General features: G+C 44.8%; 1 protein-coding gene across 4 annotated transcripts; it reads left to right on the top strand.

The window, feature by feature from the left end:
• Positions 1–965: 965 nt before the first annotated feature.
• PTHLH (parathyroid hormone like hormone) lies at positions 966–14,445 on the top strand. Of its 4 annotated transcripts, none has more exons than XM_027782916.2 (4): positions 966–1,240; positions 3,864–3,986; positions 9,557–9,979; positions 13,940–14,445. In XM_027782916.2, the coding sequence occupies exons 2-4, from the start codon at positions 3,886–3,888 to the stop codon at positions 13,947–13,949; spliced, it is 534 nt and encodes a 177-aa protein (XP_027638717.1). In that variant the 5' UTR covers positions 966–1,240; positions 3,864–3,885; the 3' UTR covers positions 13,950–14,445. The 4 variants fall into 4 exon arrangements, with proteins under 4 accessions (XP_027638717.1, XP_027638715.1, XP_027638716.1 ...); XM_027782914.2 differs by lacking the exon at positions 966–1,240 and adding an exon at positions 1,375–2,678; XM_027782915.2 differs by lacking the exon at positions 966–1,240 and adding an exon at positions 2,718–3,004.
• The last annotated feature ends 693 nt before the right edge of the window (positions 14,446–15,138 follow it).

The raw sequence follows: 15,138 nt of genomic DNA, 5'->3' as shown, positions 1-15,138 counted from the left end.
TTCCCAGCTCCGACAAAACGACCGGTCCCCTCCGTGCGTCCCGGCTGGGAAAACAACCCTCCGCCTCAAGCGCCTCGCCTTGGCGTGGAGCCCTGCCCTAACCGAGGCCCCGGCAGGTGAAATCCCAACAAAACTGTGGCTTTTCCCCGCTCCCAGACACGGGGCCAGCTGTGCCCGGCGGTGCCCCATGCGCGGAACGATGCTTTGGTGCAGGTGTTGGGACGGGATTCGCGCCGGCCGGCCACCCACCCGCACCAAAGCATCGTTCTGCCGGTGCTTCCTCTCGTCCAGCCTCATCCTCTCCCCTCCCCACCCTCCATGAGGCCAGGGGACACCCGGAGCTGGCAGAAAGGAGCGGTCGGAGCCGGCGGGGTGAGATGCTACAGGTGTCGACTGGTCCCTCCCGGGAGCCGTTTCCCCGGGTGCGCATCTCCCTCTCCGCGCAGCCGGCCGGGCTCCATCCCGCAGGGAAAGGGGGCTTAATCCCTGGTAAAGGGGATTGTTATTTCTTTTTTGCCCCATCTTGCCACGGAGGAGGGCTCAGGCTTGCGGTGAGGCTAGGTAGCAGGAGTTTGCTCACGGGTTAAGCATTTGTGTAGGTGGCAGGAGAAAAAGCGCTGCTTGGGATGTTGTAGATGACAGTCTTCATCGGGAGGTGGGGGTGGAGGAGAGGGGTGGCTAGGGGGAGGGTATAGTATCATGGTATGATAGTAAGTCTCTTAAACGGGTTTGGCACTGCTCAGTTCCTGCCATATTAGTAAAGCCATAGTTGGGTTGCATTTTTTTCTCTTTTTTTTTTTTTTCTCTCTCTCTCTCTTTTTTTTTTTTTTTTTTTTTTTTTTTCCCAAGCCCACTGAGGCAGAGATGAGGCAAACAGCCATAGGAAGGTGGTTAGTGATGTCACAAGTTTGGTCTTTTCAATAAAAGCAATAGAGAAGGGTCTCCCTCCCTATATATATTAGGAGAAGCTTCTGTTCTTCATAATAAAAAGAGCAGCAAGGGAGAAAAACACCTGCTTTTAACACCTTTATTTAGCACTAATCTGTTGCAGACAGACTAAAAACTCTGTAGAGCTGTATTTCTTTTGAAAAGTATTACCTTTTTTTTCATTTATTTAACTTCTTTTTTTTCTTTTTCTTAAGCATAAAATATAGTTTTGGAAGCGATTGCTGAGAAGATCAACCACTGTTTTGCCAGGGTGATCTCTGAGAGGCACAGAGGGCTGTAACTCGAGGAAAAGGTGAAGTAATAAATTGTGAAGAAACTTCAGTATTCCAAGTTTATAAAGGCTATCTATTTTGCCTGAGTCTGTAAGGGTTGGGGTGTTTTTTCTTTTTTTAATTTTTTTTATTTTTTTTTTTAGAGGGGAGGAAATTCTAAAAATGTTTGATGGACGTTTTACCTTTAACACGTGCAATAGACCTATGAGTGTGGGGGGGCTCTTTTCAGGGGATCTCACAATTATTTTTAATTAGTCGAAAGGGCAGTGTAAATCAAAGAAGCCTATTAGCTATACATTTTAATTTATAGCCTACCAGGTGTTCAGGGAATTTATTTACAGCGTCAACGATTTAATGTTTTCAGCATGATTTCTATTTCAGCTCTTACGTTTTCGGTTTTATTTGCCTGTGTGGTATGAAATTTGGCTAAGGAGCCGGGCTTTTAAACTGTGGCAGCAAGTATCGTTGAACGTAAAATAACTTGCAGGTAGAGAAGTGGTTTGCTTTGCACCTAAACTTTCTCCCGAAAGCGTTCCTCAGTCCGAGAAGAGGATAAGAAGGAGCAGCCAGCCGGCACACCTCGGTGTTTTGTTGCGGCTTGTGAGGGTGTTGGGAAAGCATTTGCTGTAAATCAGGCTGTCAGCGGCAGAAACCAGCGACCTCCCCGGGCTCGGGAGCGGCGGCGGTGCCCGCGGTCAGGGCTCTCCGGGGAGGTTTCGGCGGGGCGCGGAGCGGAGCCCCGCGGAGGGTGCGTGGCCGCGGATAGCCGAGGGCTGCCGGGATGCTGCCGGGATGCTGCCGGGACGGAATCGGCGTCCGCAGGTGCTCGTTGCTGCCCGCCTGGGCAGGGCCAGCGTGCGGGAGCGCCTATCCTCTGCCGCAAGGAGGAGGCTGCTTGCGAAGTGTTCCCCTCCCGCGGAGCCGCCGGGGGTGGGGGCGAGGGGCGCACCGAGCCCCCCCCCCCCCCCCCCGCCTTTAGCCCTGCACCTTACTTCCTAACAGCCGCGGGCAGCTTCGTGCGCAGGGAGGCTGTATAAAGGGGTGGATTGTGTTACCTTTGGTTTTTACATAAGTGTATTCCTGTGATGGAAAAATCTGGTCCCTCCGCCGGGGGTTGGGGGCCCCGGGGGTGCGCGGGGGGCTGGCCGCCCTCCCCCGCTCCGGGCACGGCCCCGCCGCCCCGCAGCCCGGCTGCCCGCCTCGCACGGCAGCGCAACCTGACACAGATATCTGCAACGCCCCGCCCGGGCTGGCGGAGGGCGAAGTGGAAGGCGAAAGAGGGAGAGGAGGAGAAAACTTTCCACTAATTTACTTTTTTGGCCAGGAGCGCCTGTGTTCATAGACTGCGAGTCCTTCCCCCAGCCCTCCCCCTTAGCCCCCCCTCCCCTTTTACTAGCGTACAATTAACATCATTAGGAATCAACCCTCCAGCTAATAGGGGAACTGCGACGAACAACGGTAGGTGCGTGAAAGGAAAGGTGGCGACGACCCCAGGCAGGGCTTTTAGGCTGATCTAACAAGTGCCCCCACTGATAGGGGGTGGGGGTGTGGGGGGAATCGCCCTTTCCACTGTGCTACGATAGGGGAGGCGCTGACCTGGGGGTAAACACAAAAAGGGAGAGGTGGAGGGGGGAGAAAGGCAGAGAGAGAGGAGCTGCAGAAGATGCGGAGAGCTTGGCCGGAGTCCTTAGGGTCTGCTGAGTGCATGTGCTGTCGGGTGTTTCCCTTCGCTCCTTTTTGATTCCTGTCCCGGGAAGCGCCGATTTCCAGTCTCCTTTTTGGCTGTGGGTATCCCGCCCGGGCTCTCGCTCTCTCGGCACATGTTCCTAGGGCGCCATCTCTTTGCAAAACCCTCCGTCCTCCCGCAGGTCTCCCAGGGGCTGCTTCGGAGCGTGTGAACATCGCAGGCTCCAGCCCAGTCCAACCTGCGGAGCCAAGCATGCCTCCCAGCCCCTGAGCCTCCCCGGGCTACCGCTCCTCTTAGTCCTCTCGGGCTCTCCAGCTAGGCAGCAAGCCTTGCTTGTGTTCCCTTTCCTTGTCACAGTTGTGGACCCAACTTTCCGGAAGCAGAGGACGTGAACTTGACCCTTTTTTTGCGGAGGTATACTTAAAGACAGATGTATAGATGCATCCCCTCCCGCCTCCCACCCCCCGCTTGAATCTCTGCCTGGGGGTGCGTGTCTGCGCGTGTGTGCACAGACAGGAGGGTGGCTGAGCTGACTTTGGGGAACCTTTCCTTATCTGCAAAGAGGGCTTCTCCTCTAACATAAAGCCCTGAGACGGCGGCTTAGCGGACTAGAATTGAGCAGAGCTCCGGGAGGCAAATGGACGCGCTCCCTAACCCGGTTCAAGTATGAGCCAGATGATTTTTTAACTAATATTGAGAGAGATCTTGCCTCCGGGCAGCGAGAGACAGAGGGAGGGAGGGAGGGAAGGAGGGAGGGAGGGAGGGAGGGAGGGAGAGGCAGACAGCAGGGAAGGGAGAGAGACGGAGCGAAGTTTGGAAGAAGTGAGCCGCTGCCGAGAGCTCAGAAAGTTTGTTTTTCCTTCCCAGCCTCGGAGCTGGTAGAGCCGAAAGCGGGGACTGCCTGAGGACGGTGCTGGCGCATGTGTCCCTCGGGACTGATCTCCCTTTCCTTACAGGTTTTAAGACCCGGAGGATACAATGTTCACTAAACTCTTCCAGCAGTGGAGTTTCGCAGTGTTTCTGCTGAGTTATGCCGTGCCCTCCTACGGGAGATCAGCAGAGGGGATCAGCCGCAGACTGTGAGTTTCTAATTTTTTTTATTATTATTTTTTATTTTTCCCCCTCGCTTCGGTGACGGTGCGGGTGGGGAGGGAGGTGGCGGGTGCCCCCGGGCCGGCAGCGCCGGTGCCGGCGGCAGGAGCAGCCCGGGGGGTCGCAGCCCCCCGCAGCGCTGCCGGCGCGGCTCTGCCGGGAGCGGCTCCGCGGTACCTGCCCCAGGTGCTCGGGGCGGGGGCAGGGGGCGTGGGGGGCAGGGAAGGGGCACTTCCAGATGCCTGGCCTCGTAACGCTTTTGGGGAGGGGATGTTAAAAGCGGGGGGTCTCTTCTGCCGAGGGGAGCAGCAACGCAGCTGGGTGCTCGCCCAGCATGTGCTGCTGCCCATGAACCTCTCCGGCCCTAGCAGGGAGCATCCCGTGTTATCAAACTGCTATGTGTTACATTAAATAACATATACTTCTTCGGCACTGGCATGGAGCCAATATTGATAAGGGTAGGGGAAACACGCAGTAGTGAGGGCTATCATGAAACTGAAGTACTGAACAATTTCTTTGGATTTCTGCCACTTCAGAAAAAGAAAGAAAGAAAGAAAAAAAAATAATTCCAAAGGGAGTCCAGTATCTGACTTGGAGGCAGAAGCATATTTTTTGATAAATGATAATGTAACTTAAGAGAGTCTGTTCAGGAAATGACCTTTTTGCTCCTTCCAAAATAATCAGCATGGTTTATACTAATACCCCTACGCAAAGTGCAGAAGAGAAGCCACTGGGCTGATGTAGGAGCAGCTGTCTCACACATCTAATTCACTGGCTTTCATTGGACTTGCATCAGATTTTCTAAGGAAGAAACACCTCAGTCATGCTGTGGAGGGCTGTATTGTTACGAAGTTCAAAAGGAAGTCAGGTTGGAGAAAGAGGGCTGGAAAATCCAATCACAAGTTATAGGGAAACATGACACAGCAAACAATTTCAGATGGGTTTCCTTGTTAATGTTTTATTACATACATAAGGACAAGATCTCCAAATAGTGCTTCCTCTGCCATTTAAGCAACAACAACAACAACAAAAAATAAAAAAATCCCTCAGGTGAAGTGACTTCAGACACACCTAAACTTTGGCACCAGGCAGACAGCTATTACAAATCTCCTACAGCAAATCATGTAGAACATGTTATTGCTGATAATGCTGCAGCATATTCTTCCCAGTCCATTAATGCCTAGCTTTTGTACTCCTGAAGACTATTCTTGAACTATTTCTTTCATTTGAGACTATTTTTGTCTCTTTGGATATAGAGAAACGTAACTTCAGTTTCAGAAATAAAAAACGAAAATAATTGAAGTACAGTCAAATGCTGTTATTTTCTTGGCTAGGAAACTCTAAGTGGATCCAAGCCAAATTTGTTTTTTAAAAATGTTAATTTGCTAAGAAATATTCTCTTTTTGAAGTTAGCATTGTTCTAACACTTGTTTTTAAAGGTCAGGGTTAGAGTTCTTCCCAACATCCCCATTCTGTCCTGACAAGGGGGAAAAAAGTAGAAGCTAAGCAGTCAAAATGCACTTCTCAGCTCCCTCTTCGCTATGGCATGTAAAAAACACACAAGAAACCAGTTAGCTGTCAGTTAGTGGCATTCACGTAGTTTTGCTTGTGGGTACAGCACAAATACAGACACCACACTCAAACATGTGTCCTGTTTTAATATCACCACAAACCATTCCTAGAGTTAATGGTTAATAACTCACTTAAGCCTTAGAGATATTTTTTTTTCAGTCAAAGTCTTAAACCAGTAACGGATGAAAATACTGAAGCACGTTATTATATCCATGCAAAAATAATCAAAATGACATAGGCCTGGTTCTACAGACTTTACTGAGGCAAATCTCCCATGGAAAGCAATAGCAAATTGTCCCAAGAAAAGACTGCCAGACATATTATTTGTTATAGAAACACTTTAGCTGCTAAAGAACTTCTGAGAAACCCTGTAATGCCTCGAAGTGAAATTAGATATTTTTATCAGCATGCCCAGACACTGCAGCATCGTGTCCCCAGATCTGTTCAAAATATTTTTCCTAACCCTGAGATAGGTTGAGCAGCTTTCACTCCCCTTGGAGCCAGTGGCAAGGGCACTCGGTCTTGCAAAATCCAGACAGAGAGCTGACTGAACCCTTTCCAGTAATTTTGCTGAACTTATAATCTGACCCAATGTGAATAGTCAAGGATAATAATGATTAAATAAGAGCAACTCTCTGAGACAGAAAGTTGTCACTTGAAGAATGTTGCCTCTTAGTGACGCTAGATAGCTAGGCAAAATAATGGAGAAGGAATGTGCCTGAGAAGAACAGCTTATCTGGAAGTACGTGAAGTTAGCAGAGCCACAAGTAATGGATTTCTACTGTTTTCCCCATAATGAGACATTGTCTCATATGTGTATAGTGTACTTGGATGCAGTAATTAGCTTGGACACTCCAGTCAAATGCAAACCATCAACATCCTTCTCTCAAAAGTGCCTACCACATGTAAGCTTAGCATTTGCTGCACTTGGTTTGGGTACAGACTTTTTCCTTGAATAAGAGGTGCATTTTATAGAAGGATGGAAGGGACCTCTAGTGGGTCATCTTAACCCTAACAGCCTAATAATTTTTTACATATTGTACCCGACATATGAATGCACTCATTGCAGTTTCCATTGCCTTCCTACTCTGTGTGTGTGTGGGTGAGATATTGTTGATATCTCCATTATGAAGCACTTCTTACATCAGCCTTCTTGGGCTAGTATTTCTTCCTGATTTACAAACATAGGAGTTGTTTGAATAACTGAGGCAGAAGGTCAAAGAGATATGTATCTGCCACGTCTTTGTTTTGAGGAGATTTTTGATCTAGGGCATACAAAGGAAGCTGATAGGCAAAATGTAATCCTTAAGTCTGGCTGAGTAATAAAAGTCATGTGAAATGTAACACTACTTAACGTTATACAATCATCTGGAATAGCAGAATGTTATTTGGGGCCAGCCTTGATGCTAAATATCATACAGACATTTAAAGAGAAACCCACCCTCTTTGGCACCCTAACCCCTCACGCATCAACCCCTGCATTATTTTGGAAATGTATACTCACTCAAGATGCAGATCTTGTAATGCTCTTTGACTGCCTTGTGTGTACTGGAACCCAGTCTTTAGGTTTCAACTCTGTAAAATGGAATAGCTTTTCAGTCAAGAGTACTTTAATAACAGGCTTTAGAGAGTCAAGATTTTGTCACAGTGGGTAAATTGACCAAATACACATTACAGGATTAAGGCAGCTTTAGGTTGTCTGTGATAAAAGGCATTATCCTTGGTAGTTTACAAGAGGCAGTAGGAAAGCTTTGCTCATTCACATGAGACATGCTGTTTTAGACTGCAGTAAAGCACTGAGATTTTGTATGCTTTTTATAAACTGGAAGAGTGAAAGGAGAACCACATTTCCCATGCAAATATTCTGGGAAAAATAGATTACTGAAGCTAGGAATGTAATGTGAGCCACAATGGACAGCTTGACAAGCAGCACAGCAGTATGCCATTCAGAGGGGTCCAAGGTGCTAGTTTTATTAGCGTACTTGCAAATCAGATTGATCTTAATGAGACTATTGTTAAAGATGGCTATTGGAGAGCTTCAGGGAGTGCACTGGTCAAAAAAAATCTCCTGGGGGAGATCTTGAGCTTGTGTTAATGGTCACAGCTGCACTGAAGAGAAAGAAACAATATGGGTTCAGATCAGTATTATCACATTGCGGTTTTGCTTAGGGGCATCGAGTTGAAGTGTATAAAATATTTGCCCTAAAGTCCAAGGTCATCTAAAACTGATTTTGGGATGCTTAAAACATAGACAATGTTTGATCAAATGTGTGCTCACAAGCCTGAGTATATCTAGGTCTGATTTTGAGCAAGTACCCCTGCTGTATAACTTCATGCAAAACCAACGGTCATCTTTCAGTCTTACTGTGGAATGGGGGAAAGCTGCTGTTTGAATTTTATGCTGAATAATAGAGGTGTAGTATCACTTGAACCCAATAGTCAAAAAGTGCAGCTCTACAAAGACAAGAAGTGAAGAGGGTGCTCTTAAACCAATGCTAATTGAAGCTGACAATTTCAAATAGCTCTACTGTTGATCACATCACAAATCTAAAGAGTTTGACTGAAGGGACTGAGAAAGATCTATTGCAGAACACTGCCAATCATTTAGCATACTATCTTTGTCCACCACAGTTTGAATCCCGGTAACATAGCAGGATAATTAGGGATGGGACGGAAGGAAGGAATATTCACTCACAGTTATGTGTCTTCTCCCATTTCACCCACATGCAGAAACAACTTCTTATCCAGCTAGCTGACCAAATGATTATACGACAGGCAAGGCAGCGAACTCATTTTCTTTGGGCAGTAAGAATCCAGTCACATGCAGTGCCCTGATGCAAGATGAGAGGATACATAGCCAATCTCTGCACACTGAAGTAGGACAATTGGAAGGATAAACTGTATTATAGCATTCATGGGAACATAGCTAAAATCCCAGCTTGTGCTCTTTCTGTGGTTCACAGTGCAGCTGTGCGTCTATCCCACATCAAGGAAAAAGCATGTATTTTCTCACGGTTATTTATTATCCAGGTGCCATTTGTATCTTCTTTCCTCAGATGTTTCATACTTTCTTTGCCAGTACAACATCTCTAAGAGATAGATAGCCAGCCATCTCCCAGTTCCTTGAAAACAACAGAGGTTAGTGAACCAAAAGGTCATGAACTCTGGAAAAGTACCAGAGACCCAAACAAACCAGCATGCTCTTGAAGAAGATCCAGTGAAGAGGGCTAGTGTAAAACTCAGAGAGCACAGCAGACGAGAAATTTGGCCCCAGAAGCTCATGCTTAAAGGAAAGGCATCTAAAGCCATAATTAGACACAAGTGGCCAAGTAGTAAAATCAACAGGAGCATCTGAGGCTCATCTCTGCTGATGCTCAGACTGCCTCTCTGGATAGCTCATTATGGGCTGAAGCGCCTGTGTTTTAAGCACCCTAATTTGAACATTTTTCCATTACACTCCTGCAATTGCACTTATTTAAATTTAGAAATGAAATGCACTTTTATGTATTTATTTCGTTTTTTGAAGTAGATGACTGAGCAGAAGAAAATTATTAGAACGATGCTGTATAAACACCGTTTCCGGCTTCAGTACAAGTACTTGTTATTCCCTCTCTTGCTTGACTGCAGTGCTCCATTATCTGACCCTTTAGTTTTCCTGTATCTGACGACTGAAGTGTGATATATTAAGAGTTGTAATGCTTTCCTAGAACAGAGCAGTGACTAACCCAGCTCCAGGTCCAGTGGTGTGTGATCGGTTAGCTAAGAATTATTACCCGCTTAGGTCTTTTCCTTCTCTGTAGGGAGCAGCTACTCTGAGATGTAGGACTTGCTCCAGCAGTCTGACTTAACTGGATGTCTCCAAGCCTGAAAGCTGGTACGCAGTCACTGTGGCCACCACTGTCAAAGGAGAAAGGAGCTCTGCCAAGTACTGGGCAATAATCAAATCCTAAATGTTTTTTCCCCCTCCTCTCTTCTCTTTCTTTAGCAAACGGGCTGTATCGGAGCACCAGCTATTACATGACAAAGGCAAGTCAATCCAAGACTTACGAAGAAGAATATTCCTTCAAAATTTAATTGAAGGTGTCAACACTGCAGAAATCCGTGCAACTTCGGAGGTTTCACCTAACCCTAAGCCTGCTACCAACACGAAGAACTACCCTGTCCGATTTGGTAGCGAAGATGAGGGCAGATACCTAACTCAGGAGACAAACAAATCACAGACCTACAAGGAGCAGCCCCTGAAGGTATCAGGGAAGAAAAAGAAAGCAAAGCCTGGAAAACGTAAGGAGCAAGAGAAGAAAAAAAGGCGAACCCGCTCGGCTTGGCTAAATACTGGCATGTATGGAAGCAGTGTGACCGAGAGCCCGCTCTTGGACAACTCTTTTACTACACATAATCACACTTTAAGGTAATTCTGCTATACTCTTTTGGGGGGCATCCCATGTATTTGCTGAAATTGTTATCCTTTGGTGTGAGAAGCCAAGGCCTCACTCAAACCTGGAGTAGTACCACACTGTTACGCTCATAACTGGGCAGTGGCTTTTCAAGCTGTGCACAGTCTCAGGGTGCTTTCTGGAGGTAAGTACCCTTTCCACTTTCCACTGGTGAGGAAGTCTTTCTTTCCTATGACAAACAATTCAGGTAAATTACTTATTGCCAAAATGAACTTCCTGAGGCTGAGTAGCAAGTTATTTCTGCAAAAAGAAAGCACATCATAGCCATCAAAATTTCCTTTCCAGTTTTCACTGTAGTGTCTCTTATGTCAGATCTTGGGCCCACACTTGGGCCTCAGCAGATTAAAAGCTTCGAGTTTTATTTAAGGCTCTGCATCTATAAAATGGCGAAGTTTTCTTTCCTCCTTCTCAACGCCTCCCCTTTTTGGCAACTTTCCTACCCTTACTTTACAGTTTTTCATTTTACTGTTTAACCTTAGGGGAGAACATGGAAAATTTCTCTCTTAGTAATATCTGCAAACAACGCAGACCAGCCTTTCACCATAAAATTTTCCCTGCCATTAGGACTTTTTAATTCAGCTCCATCTTTTTGCCAGCTCGTGAAACAATTACGTTGCTGCTGAAAAATGTTGAGCATTGCTTTTGGAGAGAGACGTGCTTCACTCATGTATGACAATGAAGGGTTTTCAGGGCAGTGGTGGAGACTTCAGCCTAGGTACCCCAAGCGACTCATTTGCTTGCAGTCATCTCAGCTTGAGTGGAAGCTGGCACACTTGCAGACAAAGCCAAGGGGTCCACTCCTCAGTTCTCCTCAAAGGTTTGCATTTTCAACAGGAAAAAACCCACCCTTTTCTCTCCTCCTCCCCTTCACTTTGGCAGAATAGAGACATAAGAGAAGTGCCACTTGCTTACAGTAAATCCCTTAGAAAGAGACGCCAGCTGTGGGATTTACTAAAATCCAGTTTGGGGTTAAGATTTACAGGCCACAGTTTGCAACATGCTCCATCGCCTCAACGTCTGATGGTATTTACAGGAGTTATCGGCATTTGGGGCTAGGCATTCAGTGTCCTGGGCCATAAACTGGTAAGCATGGCTGTAGCAGTGAGTAGTGAAGTAAAAGAGGCTGGTTTGTCTCAGCGCCTGAAGAAAGGCATGCTGTGGGACTCCGGTCAGGAGATGCCTGACATTTCAACAGATGTTAAGAACTGTGGTGGCCAATAAATAACACCTGTCTTTGGCACATAGAAATCTTGAATGTAGGGGAAAAAAATATCCTAGGGCATTTCAACTGTTATTTCTTTTTCTTACTCCTCTTTCTTTTGCTGTATACCCAATGGGATATGTAGAAGAATTACAGGTGCAACCCTGTTGATTTTCCTAGTTCAGTCTTTCTGTTTGATATATGGTTGGATGGCTGAAGGCAGTCCAGCTTTACCTTACTGATATTATTGCCCAAGATGCAGTATTCCTCCAGGGCAAGATTCCTAAAGAGGACCTGTATTTTAGATACTTACTTGAGGATGATTAAACAAAGAGAAGCCATAAAATAGGAAAAATTAAATTCCTCCTTCACAACTACAGAGCATAATATGCTGGTTCAGCTCTTAAGAAACTGCCAGTATATGAGCTTGTAGATATCCCAGTAGGCCGGCAAAAGATGCAATCTCTAAACATTAAATGAAAGCAAGTCCCAAATCCCTGACATGTCCTTTGGATAGGGGGAGTCAGGTTCAATGCAGTTGTCTATGCAGTTGTTAGCACATGCTGGGCAAGCACATTTTAGATGGAGGGATGATCACATCTGAGTGAGGTTGATTCCTCAGCTATACTGACTGAATCAGGAACTTCTACTCTATCTGCTGGTGGTGCACAAGGGAGGTGTGTGTAGACAGGATTTCCATATGCTACACCAGTGGAAGCTGCTTTTGCAGCACCCCTAAGGCTAGCTGCAGCTTAGGAGAAGCACCCATACTTAATGGTGAAGAAGTGGGTATGAATAATGCATCAAGGTAAACTTCAAGGAAATGCAAAGATTAGGTTTAAGCATACTTTTCACTGTATCTTTGTGCTTCTTTTCTGCTCAATGCACTGAATTGAAATCCTCATGACAACTCCCTTGATTCCAAGATTTTGAGTTTAGGTCAGAAAAAAAGACCCAAAATAATATGCTTTCTAGATCTTTTGGCTTACTACAGGAAGTATCTCATAAAAAAAAGCTCGTCTTGCAAAATCTGGGACCAAATCACAGAAGGCAGCTTGCAAGTAGTCATTAGTACAGAACCCATTGTCAAGATGTGGCTTAGCTTAAACTTGAAAACAAAGCTTAAAATCCAAGCCAAACTGAAAATGTCACCCTTTTAAAAATAGGCTTGTGTAGTGCAGACACACATATACAGTCATGCTGTATGAATTACGTGCCATTATTATATCTATTGTAGTATAGCTTGAATACACCCTAATATTACTAGTTAATTATTATGGAGCTTCATGCTAGCATTACCATTCCGGGCACTTAAAAAATTCTTTCTCATGGACATTTCAGCTATATTCCCATTCCAATTAAATTAAAGCTGTTATTACCTAATTTCCTAAGAAACCTTTCAAATGAGTAAACTCCCTAACGTTAAATGTAGTCTCACTTTCAATGTGCACATAAAAATCCCCTCTTAAACTCTGAAGGATTTGCTTTTTTTGTGTGTCTCACGCCCACACACGTCTGCCATGTGGAACGCTACCCGCAGCTTTGGTGATCAGTCCAGCAACAGAGTGAATCCCACTCCATCCTATAGCTTTGCATTCCACCCTATAGCTGTTTCCCAGGGAACCAACATGCATTACAGAAATGTGCTGTTCACAGGAACAGAAGGGAAAAAAGCCCATCCCTTCAGCATTTCCTGCAGCAATGCTAAAAAGTCACTTAAAATGATATTGTAATGTAAGTAATATACTGACAGGATAGGAGCAGGTTCTGCATTTGTTCTCATGCCTTCACAAGGAAGGGAGGAGCAGAGAGCTCACCCAGGCTGCCAGCACCCCTTAGAAAACTCCCAAATCTTAGGACTGTATACAGCTGACTGTTTCAGCTTGGACGGAATGCAACAGGACTTGGGGCTTAACACGACGAGTTGCTCGTTTTCTTTCAGGACCAAGCTCTCTGGCTCACAGAGGGAAAGTTTCAGGATTATAGCCTTTTCATTCATTCAGGCACTTAAAGATACACACTATCAAGGATCCAGTCACTTCAAGACCTGAGCAGCCTTTACTGCATGAGTATTGCATATTCCCATGTGCATGACACCCCAGAAATGGGTACCTCTGAGATGAACAGACCTTTGTCTAACAGGTGGTCTATCACTGGGAAAGATAAACCAAATCAGCCCTGTGACTGTTTTAATCAGAAGCCTGGCATCATCCCCAGGTGGTTAACACAGCAGGGGCATGATTGCCACAGTGTTCAATAAGGACTGTCTTTTTCTTATCCTCAAACAAATTTCTAATTTCTCCAACTGTATTTTTTTCTTTTTAGCACTTGGCATATTTATTATAGGTTGATACAATTTTTCTACCTGCAGCACGCAAGAATCTTCTTGCATAAGACTCTCAAGAAAACTAAAGCCTGTTCTTTTTTCTCTGAGTGTACAATACAGTGGAATAGATGGCCTCATCTCATGTCAAAGTCATGACAAACTGTGGGTCTTCATACTGCTAGCTGAGTTGCATTGAAGAAAATAGCACAGAGGTCTTGAAAAGATGTCTAAAAGTATAACATTGTTAAACAGGCCTTATCATTGCAAATGTTTACTAGCAAGGTATACCTGTTATCATCTGTGGTACTCTTGCTATTGATTTTATATCCATGTATTTGAAATGAAAATTAATTTTTCAATTTTTTCTGTCTTTTTTTTTCTTTGCAGGAGGCGCTGACATTTTCAGCAAGAGATTTTTGGAAGACATATTGCAGTATTCTGTAATAGTGAACATATGGGAAGTATTAAAATATTTATTACCTGTATATATTGTAAATGCTCAGAATAAAACCTTTTTCCCCCATTGCTCTCTGAAACTGCACATTTGGTTATTGTGAATTTACCTTTTTGTTTTTCCCCCTTTTTTTTTTTTTTTTTTGGCTAAGGCTAAGACGATTATTATTGTCACATTTACCATAATTTATTTTGTTGACCGGTGTATTTATTTTGTGAACGTATCTTGGTGCTGCTGACTTTCTATATTTTTTGTAACATAATGCACTTTAGATATACATATCGAGTAACATGGATAACTGACATAAAATGTTCCTGTTTTGTGGTTGACTTCAGTGAATGCCTACATACAATTGTTCAAACTGATTTTCCTTTGTGCATGTATAATAGCAGTATTTTAAAATTTGTAAAGAATGTCTAATAAAATATAATCTAATTAAATCATGACTCAGAAGGAAAAATGTGTCCTTTAGGAATTTCAAGAGCAGGAATACTTTTTTTTTTTTTACTACATTTGAAAATAATTTTAAATTTAATGTGTTTACATTGGTTCATACTCCCACATTTTCACATTAGCTTTTACTTAAAAATCGCTCAGAACATATTTTGTTCCAGTGTTCTATTTCAAGTCAGCTAAGTTGCTGAACAACCTGGGGGTACTGTCATCTAGCTTAGACCGTGCTGCAGGGAAAACATGATTCCCAGCCTTTCCAGCCCCCAGCCCTGCAAAGGCTGAAGCATTACACTCTCCAAATGAGAGCATGTGTAAAGCAGCTCTAGGGAATGCATCACTTTTGGAAGGTGCTCACATGTCACGCCCTGTAGTCCTGTTGAAAAACAGACAGATGCTCAGTGTCCTCGGCTCCCACCAACTTTACTCAAAGATGCAAATGTCTACCACATGAGTGGAGTCTCAGCTCTTTGTACTTTGGGACCACCTCATGTTAATATGTGGGGGTGGGGGGGGGGGCAGGGTAAGTGCATTTTCTGGGTGAATATATAAAGGAAAGAAAATATAGTAACCACAGAAGGTGACATATCGCTAGGTACTGGTGCACTGCCACAAAGATGCCTCACATGGATATTTCTGAAAAGCATTTGCATTACTTCTGCCTTATACCCATAGATACTTG

The sequence above is a fragment of the Falco peregrinus genome, chromosome 6 (genome assembly GCF_023634155.1).
Source record: "Falco peregrinus isolate bFalPer1 chromosome 6, bFalPer1.pri, whole genome shotgun sequence".
NCBI lineage: Eukaryota > Metazoa > Chordata > Aves > Falconiformes > Falconidae > Falco > Falco peregrinus.
Note: the sequence above shows the minus strand (reverse complement) of the source record. Positions and strands in the feature narration are given on the sequence as shown.

Bases quoted from the DNA above. Each gene is read 5' to 3' on its own strand.
- PTHLH (XM_027782916.2), top strand. From the start codon at position 3,886: ATGTTCACTAAACTCTTCCAGCAGTGGAGTTTCGCAGTGTTTCTGCTG. The intron at 3,987-9,556 runs GTGAGTTTCTAA...CTCTTTCTTTAG, and splicing joins GAGGGGATCAGCCGCAGACT to CAAACGGGCTGTATCGGAGC.